The 14,603-nt window shown below is 42.3% G+C and overlaps 1 protein-coding gene across 1 annotated transcript in view; it reads left to right on the top strand.

Annotated features, from left to right (window-relative positions):
• The window catches only part of LOC141106754 (uncharacterized), a 227,636-nt gene that overhangs the window by 161,491 nt on the left and 51,542 nt on the right, over nucleotides 1-14,603 (top strand). The window contains exons 22-26 of the mRNA XM_073597681.1: nucleotides 66-179; nucleotides 2,440-2,537; nucleotides 5,042-5,156; nucleotides 5,449-5,550; nucleotides 5,812-7,641. Coding sequence (XP_073453782.1) covers nucleotides 66-179; nucleotides 2,440-2,537; nucleotides 5,042-5,156; nucleotides 5,449-5,550; nucleotides 5,812-7,641 — 2,259 coding nt within the window. The remainder of the gene's footprint in view (nucleotides 1-65; nucleotides 180-2,439; nucleotides 2,538-5,041; nucleotides 5,157-5,448; nucleotides 5,551-5,811; nucleotides 7,642-14,603) is intronic.

The following is a 14,603-nucleotide window of genomic DNA, read 5'->3' as shown; positions in this document are numbered from 1 at the left end:
TCACTTATAATTTTTTTTACTATTCAAGTTTTATGAATGATTTTATTGATTTATTACAGCGTGAGCTTCAGACAGTCAAGATTATTCCAAGTACAACAGTCTGTGGGAATATATAGAAGAACACAAGGATCCGTACAAGAACATCATTATGGCGAGCCAGCCGGTCCTCACACCACTGGGTAAGAGGAGACTTTCATTTCCTTTAAAGGAGAGAAGAGTTTCGAGGATCCACCTAGATCAGGCTTTCTCATCCAGGGTTCACCCAGAGGTTGTTAGGGGTTCCTTAAACAGTGGTGGATTCATCTTCTTCTCAAAAAAAGAAAAACAAAAAAGGGCAAATTTCTACCGACACCAATGTAAGGGGGCTCTACTACTCACCAGCAATGTAAGGAGGAACTGCAATGAAGGGGGTAATCTTTTCACTCACCATCAATATACGGGGGAACCTATCCACTGACCACTATTGTAAAGGGGGTGCTACATTGTTCACAGTCTGTATTTAACAGTTTACACATTATTGTGTTTTATATTAAGAATAATGTAGTCGGTCAGAGCAGGAAGGTGTTGTAAGGTTTACCAAATTCTTTATTCTTTCCTTCAAAACTTTCCACAACTTACTAATCATGCAAATGTGTCATCAGCAGTAGACAAAATCATTTTAGCCCCTTAATCATCATATTACACTAGGCCGGATGGGAGCCTCATTATTCTGGGAGGACATCATATAAGGTCCTCCCAGGATTGCGCACCACGGGCCACACTTTAGCACGTTCTGCCACCTGCTGTATCCACCACATGGCCGATGACAGATCACTGTACCGGCCTGTTGCCTGTACCATGTGATCACTGTGGCCAATCACATGACAATAGTACACAATCAGTGGCTTTGTTTCATGCCATTCATGTGTACTATTGTGATGAGCTCTTTGATTGGTCACAGTGATCACATGCTACAGACAGGGCCAATCACAGCCTATCTGTACCATGTGATTAGCTGTGGACAATCACAGCTAAGCACAATAGTAAACACTGAACAAATAGTTTTCATTTAGAAAAAAAATGGTTGTTTATAACTGTAAAATGCACTGTTTTAAGCAGTCATAGTGTGTAAAAAAAACTAAAATCTTGATCACTTTCCCAGGGTCGTACAGTGATACTAAGTACTGTGTTATTATGGTAACACTGTATTGCTCTGGTCACTGTATGTGAAAAAAAAAATGTAAAAAAAAAAAATGTAATAAAAAAAGAAAGTTTGCTGAAGACAAGCAGACTAAGGACATAGATTACTGAACCATGTCCTGTGGTCTGATGAGACCAAGATAAACTTATTTGGTTCAGATGGTGTCAAGCGTGTGTGGCGGCAACCAGGTGAGGAGTACAAAGACAAGTGTGTCTTGCCTACAGTCAAGCATGGTGGTGGGAGTGTCATGATCTGGGGCTGCACATGAGTGCTGCCGACACTGGGGAGCTACAGTTCATTGAGGGAACTATGAATGCCAACATGTACTGTGACATACTGAAGCAGAGCATGATCCCCTCCCTTCGAGGACTGGGCCGCAGGGTATTATTCCAACATGATAACAACCCCAAACACACCTCCAAGACGACCACTGCCTTGCTAAAGAATCTGAGGGTAAAGGTGATGGACTGGCCAAGCATGTCTCTAGACCTAAACCCTGTTGAGCATGTGTGGGGCATCTTTAAATGGAAGGTGGAGGAGCGCAAGGTCTCTAACATCCACCAGCTCTGTGATGTAGTCATGGAGGAGTGGAAGAGGACTCCAGTGTGAACCTGTGAGGCTCTGGTGAACTCCATGCCCAAGAGGGTTAAGGCAGTGCTGGAAAATAATGGTGGCCACACAAAATATTGACACTTTGTCCCGATTTGGAATTTGGACATTTTCACTTAGGGGTGTACTCACTTTTGTGAGATGCTGTGTGTGTGTATATATGTGTGTGTGTGTGTGTGTGTGTGTGTGTATGTATATATAATCTCTATCTATCTATCTATCTATCTATCTATCTATCTATCTATCTATCTATCTATCTATCTATCTATCTATCTATCTATATATAAAATCAGGGTTTTTTTTCCAAATTTGTGGTCTTTTTTTTTTTGTTTGTTTTTTAGCTGAAAGAAAGCTCTATTTGTGTAAAGAAAAAACAAATTCAAAAAAGTTATTTGGGTACAGTGTTGCATGACCACGCAATTGTCATTCAAACTGTGACAGCACTGAAAGATGAAAATTGGCCTGGGCAGGGAGGGGGTAAAAGTGCCAGTATTGCAACAGTTAAACAAGGGTTCCCTGAGACACAAAAATTATTTAAAGGGTTCCTGCAGGGTAAAAAGGTTAAGAAAGTCTAACCTACTGTGGATACACATATCCTCTGATATAAAGACAAAAACAATGTATTCAGTCAGTGTGTGTGTTTCCTACAGATGGATCCAGAAACCAAAATCCCCCAGAGAGATGTCCCCGTCCTCTGTATTCCCAGGACTCCACACAGGAACATCAGGAGATCCTTCAGGAAGATCAGGTAGATGGGATAGGGGTTCTTTCTCATTTTTTAGATAATGTAAATCTGCTTTATATATTCTGTACAGAGACTGATATGTTTAAACCTGATGTATGTCATACATTGGCAGCCTTGGGGGGTTTTATACACCCTCAACTCATGTACACATCATCAGATGAAAGCAGTGGGATATAAGATTGCCTGATCACTTCAATGGACCCCGAAACATGCACTCCCCACCTGTACAAACCCCCAGCCGATCAAACCCCCCAGAGATCAGCAACTGTTTGCTGATCTCTCCTAGGTAGTAGTAATCCAAGAGCTACATGTATTAAGTCACTTCTGGTTTCGGCTGAGGCTTTCCCTTTCTGTTGTAGTGAAGAAGCTAATGGAACATAATTTGTGCTATGCTAGCTTCACTGGAGTGCATGGGATCCTCTAACTAAAGATTAAACTTACACCCAAGCACTTAAGAAGAAATAAATAAAAATGTTGAGCCTACACCCCCATATACATACATAAACCCACACATCAGGGGTACCTATTTACCAAAATGTCCATTGAGCTACAAATGTTACAAATCGTCACCCATGCCAGAGTGAGAGCAATAGTTCTAGGGTCATTATTTCATGGTTAATTCTAAACCGATGACCAATATGAGCTTTTAAACGTTGTCCATGGAATATTTTGGGTGACGAAATTTGTTGCAGTTTTATGGACAAGCGCAATTTAAAATGCTGGCTGAGCAACGTACATATTAAAACATCCTGTCAGCAAGTGGCTATACTTGGATCATGATCTTGGTACCATTATTTCCAGCTGGGGATCAGCTTTCTTGTAAAAGTGACATGGGCGGCTGTACAGCTGCCTGATCACTTTGACCCCGCCCTACTGCTTGCCTCCTTGTGATTGCCATGAACTTAACTTTAAAAAAAAGGAAAAAAAAAAGTGTGAAAAAAAAATTAAATAAAAATTATTTAAAAAACCCTAAAAATAAAAGCACCCCGTCCCCTCCCATATACACGCAAATGCATAGGTTTGGCACGTATATGTAAACGGTGATTACACCACATATTGTATGTGATGTATCGGCACAAATGTCAGTGTGAGAGCAATAATTCTAAAGCCATATTTCACGATTTAAGTGGTTCTAAAGGCTCAAGGGTTTTTACCTTCATGCATTCTATTGGCCATTCGGCCAATGAGGAGAGAGCGGGGGGCGGGGCGAGCCACACTCTGTAAAAACGGACAGACAGAGCAGCAGCTCGGGAGTGAGCCTGCTTGGGTGCCCACATAGCAAGCTGTTTGCCATGGGGGCACTTGGCAGGAAAGAGGGGCCAGGAACGCTAGCAGGGGACCTGAAAAGAGGAGGATCGGGGCTGCTCTGTTAACCTTTTTTTTATTTTTAAAAATCTGCCTTTAATATCACTTTAACTCTAAACTGATAACCTTAAAGGGGTTGTAAACCCTCATTTTTATATTTTTTAAAATAACAAACATATCATACTTGCCTCCACTGTGCAGTTTGTTTTTGCACAGAGTGGCCCCGATCATCGACTTCTGTGGTCCCCCGCGGCGCTCGCGGCTCCTTCCCTCATTGATAGACCCCTTGGAAACAGCGCTCTCCCGAAGGGGTTACCTTGCAGGCGCACTCCCAAGTCCAGCATTTGCGTCCATAGACACAGAATGCCGGACTCGGCCCCGGCACAAACGTGATTGGATTTGATTTACAGCAGCGGGAGCCAATGGCTGCACTGCTATCAATCTCACCAATCAAGACCTGAGAACCCTGGACAGAGAGGTACAGCGTGTCTCCTCCGAGGGAACAAACGGGCTCAGGTGAATAAAACGGGGGGGCTGGGGGGGCCGGTCAGTGTCAGAAGTTTTTTCACCTTAATGCATTAAGGTGAAAAAACATAAGGGTGTACAACCCCTTTAAGACTGTTTGAAGTGTCACCTAAGGAAAGTTTTAAGTATCGTAGTTTGTTACGATTTCACAGGTGTGCTCAATTTTAAATCTTGACAAGTTTGGTATCGTTGAAATGTCATCTTTTATATTTTACAAAAAAAATGTTTTTTTTATTGTGTGCACTAAAATTAATTTAAGTGTATATGTTTTCCTGAAAATGTACACTTGATAAAAGGCTGTGCATGTGACAATAAAAAAAAATTAAAGCAACCAGCATTTTTTTTCTCCAGGGCCTCTGCTTTCAGAAAATATATCATGTTGGGGGGGTTATAAGTAATTTTCTAGCATAAAATGCAGATTTTAACAAGTATGAACAGCAGGTGGTTAATGAAAAATAAATAATTGCACTAATATATGTGACATAAAAAAACGGAACTGCTACCCCTTTATTCTACAGAGTCTCTACTTTCAAAACATAAATAATGTATAAAGGGTTTTAACTAAACTTCAGGCCTAGAATTATTATTTAACATGTGTGCAAAAAAAACACAAAAGGGTTTCTGGTGGCAAAATGGTAAACTCAAACTATAGTAGTTTTTGTATTTTTGTTATGTAGGATAAAAACCTGATTTATGTTAAAGTTGAAGTTAAAGATGAAGAAGATGAAATGCTGTATGTGAAAGCCGATGATCCATGGAAGAAGGAGGAAATCCCTCCAGAGATCAGCACAGGTGAGTAATAAACACTAAATCCAGAGAAGACTCCCAGATTCTCCTTGTTCAATCACTACAACAATCTCTTCTTCTCCCCCCTCCTCTGTCAGTAGACAGTAATGGGGAGACAGTATGTGCCCAGTGGGGGAGTCAGGAGACATCAGCCTCTATTAGACTCCGGCTCTCCTCCTCACATCATGTCATTGTGTGTTACCAGCCAAGAGATGTGACCAGTCTCCCTCCACACACACTCTCTGGGGTCTCTCATACATCTCAGTACAGGGGGCTTCATTCTCATCTTTATTCACAGATCCTGGAGACACCAGAGAGACTCAGAGAGACGTCAAAGCTGAGGAGGCTGAAGAAGGACCTGTGACGATTAAAGAGGAGGAAGATCCAGAGGTCAGCACAGGTGAGAAGTAAACACTAAGCTAACATTCTAATTCTTCTCCACTCTATCCAAAACTGAAAAAAAATTGGAGCTGCAGTTTCTCCACAATTATAAAAATGAATGTGTCCCGAAAATTTTATGGTCAGAGTGTGGGCCAAGAGTTCAATGCATAGCCCAGGATGAAAAAACATCCCACAAATGGACATCCTTTCAAGAATACAATGACCAGTGATTGGCAAACTTGGATGTTCTGTCACCCCATTCATGTTTTGTTTCTTCCAGATGGACAACACAACAGAAATAACCCGGAAAAGCATCTCGTCAGCCCTGCAAATGGTGAAATGACAGATGACACCAACTCTTCAGAAGAAAACTCTATTTCCCAAAATCTCCATCCAGTTTTTCACAGTACAGACCTATCTTCACATGGCTCAACACATCAAGGGTCTTTTTCTGACCACTCACCCAACGCCACTCATTGTTGTAAAATGGATAAGACAAACCCATCTTCAGCGTGTGGCGAATGCTTAGCCCAGAATGCAGACCTAAGCTTATACCAGATAACTCATGAAGGGCAGAAGTCACATATATGTTCTAAATGTTTTCCCCAGAAACAGCAATTGTTAAGACACCAGAGAACCCACTTAGCCGAGAGACCTTTTTCGTGTTCGGAATGCGGAAAATGTTTTAGCTGGAGAACCAGGCTTATCGAACACCAAAGAGCTCACACAGGCGAGAAGCCGTATTCATGTCTGGAATGCGGGAAGTTTTTTTCCCAGAAGACCAATCTTATAACACACAAAAAAGTTCACAAGGGGGAGAAGCCGTATTCCTGTCTTGAATGCGGGAGATGTTTTAGACAGAGAGACAATCTTAGTTTACATCAAGGAACTCACACGGGTGTGAAACCATATTCATGTTCCGACTGTGAGAAGTCATTCTCATCAAAATATTTACTGATTATTCACCACAGAGCTCACACAGGGGAGAAACCATTTTCATGTTCAGAGTGCGGGAAAAGTTTTTCCCAGAGAGGACGGCTTATCTCGCATCAGATGACCCACACAGGAGCAAAGCCATGTTCATGTTCCGAATGTGGGAAGTGTTTTTCTGAAAGCTCACACCTTGCTGTCCACCAGATCACTCACACAGGGCTTAAGCCGTTTTCTTGTCCCAAATGCAATGAATGTTTTTCCCGTAAATCGTCTCTTACTAGACATGAAAAAGTTCATATAGGGGAGAAGCCGTATTCGTGTTCGGAATGTGGTAAATGTTTTACTGAAAAAGCAAATCTAACTGTCCATCAAATAATTCACACCGGTGACCGCCCATATTCCTGTTTTGAGTGCGGGAAAGGTTTTACTAGTAAATCAAATCTGGCTGCTCATAGTCGACTCCACACAGGAGTGAAGCCATATTCATGTTCAGAATGTGGTAAATGTTTTTCCCAAAGAGCCCATCTTATTTCGCATCAGAAAAATCACACGGGCAAGAAGCCCTATTCATGTTCGGACTGTGGAAAGTCCTTTGCTGAAAGGTCATACCTTGTTACGCACCAGACCACTCATATCGGGGAGAAACCGTTTTCTTGTTCTGAATGCAGTGAATGTTTTTCTCGCAAGTCGTCCCTTTTAAGACACAAAAAGGTTCACACAGTACACATGCCATTTTCGTGTTCTGAATGTGGAAAATGTTTTCTTCAGAAGTCTTCTCTCCTCGCTCATGAAAAAATTCACACGGGGGAAAAACCATATTCGTGTTCAGAATGCGGGAAATGTTTTTTCCGGAAATCTTGTCTCATCAAGCATGAAAAAGCTCACACGGGGGAAAAGCTGTATTCGTGTTCTGAATGCGGTAAATGTTTTTCTGAGAAATCATATCTTGCTAGACATCAGACAACTCACACGGGTGAGAAGCCATTTTCTTGTTCCGAATGTGGTGAATGCTTTTCTTGGAAATCCTCCCTCATTATACACAAAAGAGTTCATACAGGAGAAAAGCCGTATTTATGTTCAGAATGCGGGAAATCTTTTTCTCGGAAATCTTCTCTCATTACGCATGAGAGAGTTCACACGGGGGAGAAGCCGTATTCTTGTTCAGAATGTGGGAAATGCTTTACGGACAGGGCAAACCTTGCCACACATCAGATAATTCACAAAGGAAAGCTCCCTTATTCCTGTTCTGAGTGCGGGAAAGGTTTTGCCAAGAAATCAAATCTGGCTGCTCATAATCGAATCCATACCGGAGTCAAACCTTATTCATGTTCGGAATGTGGAAAGCGGTTTTCACAGAAATCCTCTCTAAGAACACATCTAACTTCTCACAGGTGACAACAGGTTGCTTCGTCAGAATATGGTGTCTAAATTAAGGTATACACGTGTGGCTTCTTCAGACATATCAGTCTGGATGCCACACCATTTCCTAAAACCTAATCCATCCAAAACCAAGCTCATAATATTTCCTCTTCCACATGCATCTTCCTCTGACTTCTCTGTCAAGATCGACTATCAACCCGTCCCCGCATGTCAAGGTGCTAGGTTTTTTCCTGAATTGTGAACTCTCCTTTGGAACCCACATCTAATCACTGTCCAAAGCTTGCATCCTCAACCTACGCAACATCTCTAAATAATGACCCTTCCTAGCCAATGACCTAACTGCAATGCTTCTAAGTCACTCCCTGGTCATCTCTTGCCTTGACTACTGCAACTCCCTCCTCATTGGCTTACCTCTACATAGGCTTTCTCTCCTCAGTCCGTCATGAATGCTGCTGCCAGATTCGTCCACCTTACCAACCGCTCAGTGTCTGCTACTCTTCTCTGCCAAACCCTCCACTGACTTCTGCTCACCCAACAAATTAAACTCAAAATACTATCAACAACTTACAAAGCCATCCACAACTCGGCCCCAAGCTGCATCACTAACCTAGTTTCAAAATACCAACCTAATTGTTTTCTTCATTCCTCCCAAGACCTCCTGCTCTCTGTCTTACTTGTCACCTCCTCCCATGGCCACTTCCAAGACTTCCCCCAAGCCTCTCCCATCTTATGGAACTTCCTACACCAATCTGTCTGACTATCTCCTACTCTGTTCACTTTTAGGCAATCCTTGAAAACCCTTCTCTTCAGAGATGCCCATACTGCCTCCATCTAACAACTGTACTTTTACTTTCTCCATCAGCTCATCCCCCACAGCTATCACCCTTTGTATCACTTGACCCCCCTCTTGGATTGTAAGCTCTAATGAGCAGGGCCCTCCAATTCCTGCTGTATTGAATTGTATTGTAACTGTACTGTCTGCCCCCATGTTGTAAAGCACTGATCAAACTGTTGGTGCTATATAAATCCTCTATTATAATAATATAACCACCGGGTCCTGCAAGATGAATCTGATTTTAACGTTTTCAGTGCCACTAAGTACACTTCTTGTACCTTCTAGATGCTAGGAGTAGATCGAACATGGCATGTAGATTATGGAAGCTTAAAGACCTGCTTCAGAGAACTTTTACATTTGCTATGCAGCATATAAGATTCAAGTTTTGACTTTTTTTACGTGAACTTGTATAACTTATGTGATATGTTTTTTGACCTATAGGAAAATACTTATATAGATATAAACAAACATTTTTACTAACCTGTCTTTTCTTTAACCCACTTACTTTTACTCTTCTCCAATTCCCATCCAGAGCAAGCCGTTCTTCATCTTGTGCTATGTCCACTCTGACGTAGAGGGTGGGGATGTGCTCTCCAGTTGATTGGTTTGGAAGCAGCTTGACTAATGATTGACCAGGCTCAGCCCCGTTTACTATGTTAACAGACTGCGCTGTTGTGCATGAATGTATATGTTTATTTCTCTATAAAGAGACGATCAAAGAGTGTTAACTCTTTGATTGCCTATCGGAGCAGCCGGCCACACTGTAATGCCGCGTACACACGATCGGAAATGGTGCCAGAAAAACTCAGATGAGAGCTTTTTGTCGAAAAATGCGACCGTGTGTATGCTCCATCGGTCTTTTGATGGCGGAATTCCAGCCAGCAAAAGATTGAGAGCATGTTCTCTATTTTTCGATCAGGAAAAGTTCCTATTCAAAATGTTGTTCGTCTGTATGCAATTCGGACACTCAAAAAATCATGCATGCTCGGAAACAATTTGACGCATGCTCGGAAGCATTGAACTTAATTTTCTCGGCTCGTCATAGTGTTGTACGTCACCGCGTTCTTGACGGTCGAAAGTTCAGAGAACTTTTGTGTGACAGTGTGTATGCAAGGCAAGCTTGAGCGGAATTCCGTCGAAAAAAACATCCAAGTTTTTTCTGACGGAAATTCCGATCGCGTGTACGCGGCATCAGATCATTTCTCGGGTGCACCGGCGGAAAAGGTAAGCCCAAGAAACACCATAGAGTGGCGGGAAACCACCGCTTGGAAACCGTTCCAGTGACTCATGAGCCGCTCAGACCAGTTTCACGAGAGAGCCAACCAACTGCAGCAAAAGACGGTACCGGGGTTATGGCTGATGTCTTCAGCCATCATCCTAGTAAACCTCTTGCAAACCGCCATTAATACAGTATCTCACAAAAGTGAGTACACCTATTACATTTTTGTAAATATTTTATTATATCTTTTCATGTGACAACACTGAAGAAATGACACTTTGCTACAATGTAAAGTAGTGAGTGTACAGCTTGTATAACAGTGTAAATTTGCTGTCCCTTCAAAATAACTCAACACACAGCCATTAATGTCTAAACCGCTGGCAACAAAATTGAGTACACCCCTAAGTGAAAATGTCCAAATTGGGCCCAATTAGCCATTTTCCCTCCCCGGTGTCATGTGACTTGTTAGTGTTACAAGGTCTCAGGTGTGAATGGGGAGCAGGTGTGTTAAATTTGATGTTATCACTCTCATTCTCTCATACTGGTCACTGGAAGTTCAACATGGCACCTCATGGCAAAGAACTTTCTGAGGATCTGAAAAAAAGAATTGTTGCTCTACATAAAGATGGCCTAGGCTATAAGAAGATTGCCAAGACCCGGAAACTGAGCTGCAGCGCGGTGGCTAAGACCATACAGCGGTTTAACAGGACAGGTTCCACTCAGAACAGGCCTCACCATGATCGACCAAAGAAGTTGAGTGCACGTACTCAGAATCATATCCAGAGGTTGTCTTTGGGAAATAGACGTATGAGTGCTGCCAGCATTGCTGCAGAGGTTGAAGGGGTGGGGGGTCAGCCTGTCAGTGCTCAGACCATACGCCGCACACTGCATCAAATTGGTCTGCATGGCTGTCATCCCAGAAGGAAGCCTCTTCTAAAGATGATGCACAAGAAAGCCCGCAAACAGTTTGCTGAAGACAAGCAGACTAAGGACATGGATTACTGGAACCATGTCCTGTGGTCTGATGAGACCAAGATGAACTTATTTGGTTCAGATGGTGTCAAGCGTGTGTGGCAGCAACCAGGTGAGGAGTACAAAGACAAGTGTGTCTTGCCTACAATCAAGCATGGTGGGGGGGAGTGTCATGGTCTGGGGCTGCATGAGTGCTGCCGGCACTGGGGAGCTACAGTTGATTGAGGGAACCATGAATGCCAACATGTACTATGACATACTGAAGCAGAGCATGATCCCCTCCCTTCGGAGACTGGGTCGCAGGGCAGTATTCCAACAAGATAACAACACCAAACACACCTCCAAGATGACCACTGCCTTGCTAAAGAAGCTGAGGGTAAAGGTGATGGACTGGCCAAGCATGTCTCCAGACCTAAACCCTATTGGACATCTGTATGGCATCCTCAAATGGAAGGTGGAGGAGCTCAAGGTCTCTAACATCCACCAGCTCCATGATGTCATCATAGAGGAGTGGAAGAGGACTCCAGTGGCAACCTGTAAAGATCTGGTGAGCTCCATGCCCTAGAGGTTTAAGGCAGTGCTGCAAAATAATGGTGGCCACACAAAATATTGACACTTTGGGCCCAATTTGGACATTTTCACTTAGGGGTGTACTCACTTTTGTTGCCTGCGGTTTAGACATTAATGGCTGTGTGTTGAGTTATTTTGAGGGGACAGCAAATTTACACTGTTATACAAGCTGTACACTCACTACTTTACATTGTAGCAAAGTGTCATTTCTTCAGTGTTGTCACATGAAAAGATATAATAAAATATTTACAAAAATGTGAGGGATGTACTCACTTTTGTGAGATAATATATATATAGATATATATCTATATATATCTATTATACTTACCTGCTCTGTGCAATGGTTTTGCACAGAGCAGCCCCAAACCTCTTCTTTTTGGGTCCCCCGCTGGCGGTCCTGGCTCCTCCCCTCTACCGAGTGCCCACAATAGCAAGCATCTTGCTATGGGGGCACTCCAGCAGGCTCGTTCCCAAGTGCTCCCAAGTGCTCCTGTGATTGGACATTGTTCATTCACACAGAGTGTGGCTCAGTCCAGCCCCCTGCTCTTCTCTTGACTCCCGCTGCTCTGTGAGCCAATGAGGAGAGAGAAACCCGGAGAGCTGCAGCTCTCATGCAAATCGCTGGATTGAGATGGGGCTCAGGTAAGTATAAGGGGGGGCTGCACCCAGGGTTTTTTTTTATCTTAATGCAGATGTATTAAGGTAGAATAATATTTTGCCTTTAGAATCACTTTAACCACTTGAACTCTAGAATATTTACCTCTCTTATTGACCAGGCCATTGTTTGCAATACGGCACTACGCTACTTCAACCGACAATTGCGTGGTCGTGCGACGCTGTGCCCAAATGTAATTTATGTCCTTTTTTCCCCACAAACAGAGCTTTCATTTGGTGGTATTTGATCACCGTTCCTTTTTTTTTTTTGCGCTATAAATTAAAAAAGACTGACAATTTTGAAAAAAAAAACAACTATATTTTTTTACTTTCTGCTATAATACATATCCAATAAAAAAAATTGAAAAAATCTATGTATATGTATTAATCTAATATATATGTATTCTAATTCATATTTTTGGTAAAACAAAATCCCAATAAGTGTTTATTGATTGGTTTGCGCAAAAGTTATCACATCTACAAACTATGAGATATTTTTATATATATTTAATAGTTTGTTTTTTTTTCCAATAATGGCGGCGATCAGCGACTTATAGCTGGACTGCGATATTGCGACAGCCATTCTGACACTAACTGACACTTTTTGGGACTAGTGACACTAATACAGCGATCAGTGCTAGAAATATGCACTGTCACTGTACTAATGACACTAGCTGGGAAGGAGTAATATCAGGGGCAATCAAAGAGTTAACTGTGTGCCTAGCCAGTGTTTTACTACACTGTGTGAAGTGTTTTTACTAGGGGAAGAGCTGCAATTTATTCCCTGCTTTGCAAACACACTCCATCCCCCCCCTGTCAAAACTGCGATGTGCCTTGTTTACATAGGCAGATTGCAGTTCTGTGTCTTTTCCTCAAAATCAGTAGGGGGCCGGAGGACATCGAGTCCACGGTACCCACGGATCGGCTCCCCCTGTGTGTAAGGAGCATATTGCGCATTTGCGCCCCCTACCCGGAAGTGTCGGATCATGTATATATACGTGATCCGGTGCACAGGTGCCACCCTGTAGCAGTAAAACTGCTATAGGGTGGACAGGAAGTGGTTAAGTAGGCCCGTGTAGGAGTAGCAGCTGTGTTCATGCAACTGCTGTGTCCCAATTGAAGTGAATGTGGTTCCCTGCATGGGTATGCGCAGAACACTTGTGCATGCCCCATGCGGGCAAATGCGGCTCTCGCACCGTCTTACGCTATAGTGCACCCGTGTGAATTAAGCTTTAAAGTGTTTTTCTACTTTCTGCAACCAAATTGGGATAACACCTGCTTTATATTTGTTACATGTCCCCATTCACATAGCATAACTTAAAAAATATAGTTAAAAATTGCAGCTCTTAGATGCTCTGTACTGGACCCTCCAGCAAGTAAAAATCCTAGGTAGTTCTCTTTGTTTATGAGGGGTCTGGGCAGCTGTGTTTCCATAATTAACCCTGTTTGTACTCTTGTAACTAGATTTGAACACTGTATGTCTTAGCAAAGGGTTAAAAGTTTAGAGGTTAGGTTTCTTTCACTGTATGGTAATGGAGACAGACTTGGGACAGGCTTACTCTAACATTGTTCATAATACCTTACAATCAGCCATGACACCTCCTCCTGAGAAACATCTAAAAAGGTAAGAAATATATATATATATATATATATATATATATATATACCGTATTTATCGGCGTATAACACGCACAGGCGTATAACACGCACATTCATTTTAAGAGGGAAGTTTCAGGAAAAAAACTAAAATTTTTAATAAGGAACTTTGAAGCAAAATAAGGGTCAGTGGCCATCTGCAGCCTCACCATTGCCATCAATGCAGCCTTTAAATGCCCATCTGCAGCCTCACAAGTGCCATCAATGCAGCCTCATTAGTCTACATCAATGCAGCCTCACCATTGCCATCAATGTAGCAGCCTTGCCATTGCCATCAATGCAGCAGCCTCAACACTGCCATCAGTGCAGCAGCCTCACCACTGCCATCAGTGCAGTCTGATCAATGCCCATCTGCAGCCTAGAGGGGACAGGGAGGGGGGCGGGACAAGCGCCGACAGATTACATACAGTGAGAATTTCCTATGATAGACAGAACAGTGGTCCAATGGCGGCCCAGGAGATGGGACTTTCTATTACAGAGGCTGCCAAGTAAACAGTAGATTCTCACTGTATTTAATCTGACGGCGCTCGTCCCGCCACCCTCCCTGTCCCCTCAGAGGCAGCTAAAATTGAAGTATTGGCGTATAACACGCACGCGCTATTTGCACCTGATTTTCATGGTGAAAAAGTGAGTGTTATACGCCAATAAATACAGTATATATATATATATATATGTATGTATATATATGTATGTATATATATGTATGTATATGTATGTGTATATATATATATATATATATATATATATATATATATATATATGTATGTATGTATGTATGTATGTATGTATGTATGTATGTATGTATGTATGTATGTATATATATATATATATATATATATATATATATATATAT

Source organism: Aquarana catesbeiana, linkage group LG08, assembly GCF_042186555.1.
Source record: "Aquarana catesbeiana isolate 2022-GZ linkage group LG08, ASM4218655v1, whole genome shotgun sequence".
NCBI lineage: Eukaryota > Metazoa > Chordata > Amphibia > Anura > Ranidae > Aquarana > Aquarana catesbeiana.
The sequence above is the reverse complement of the archived record's forward strand: the minus strand, read 5'-3'. Positions and strand labels throughout refer to the sequence as shown.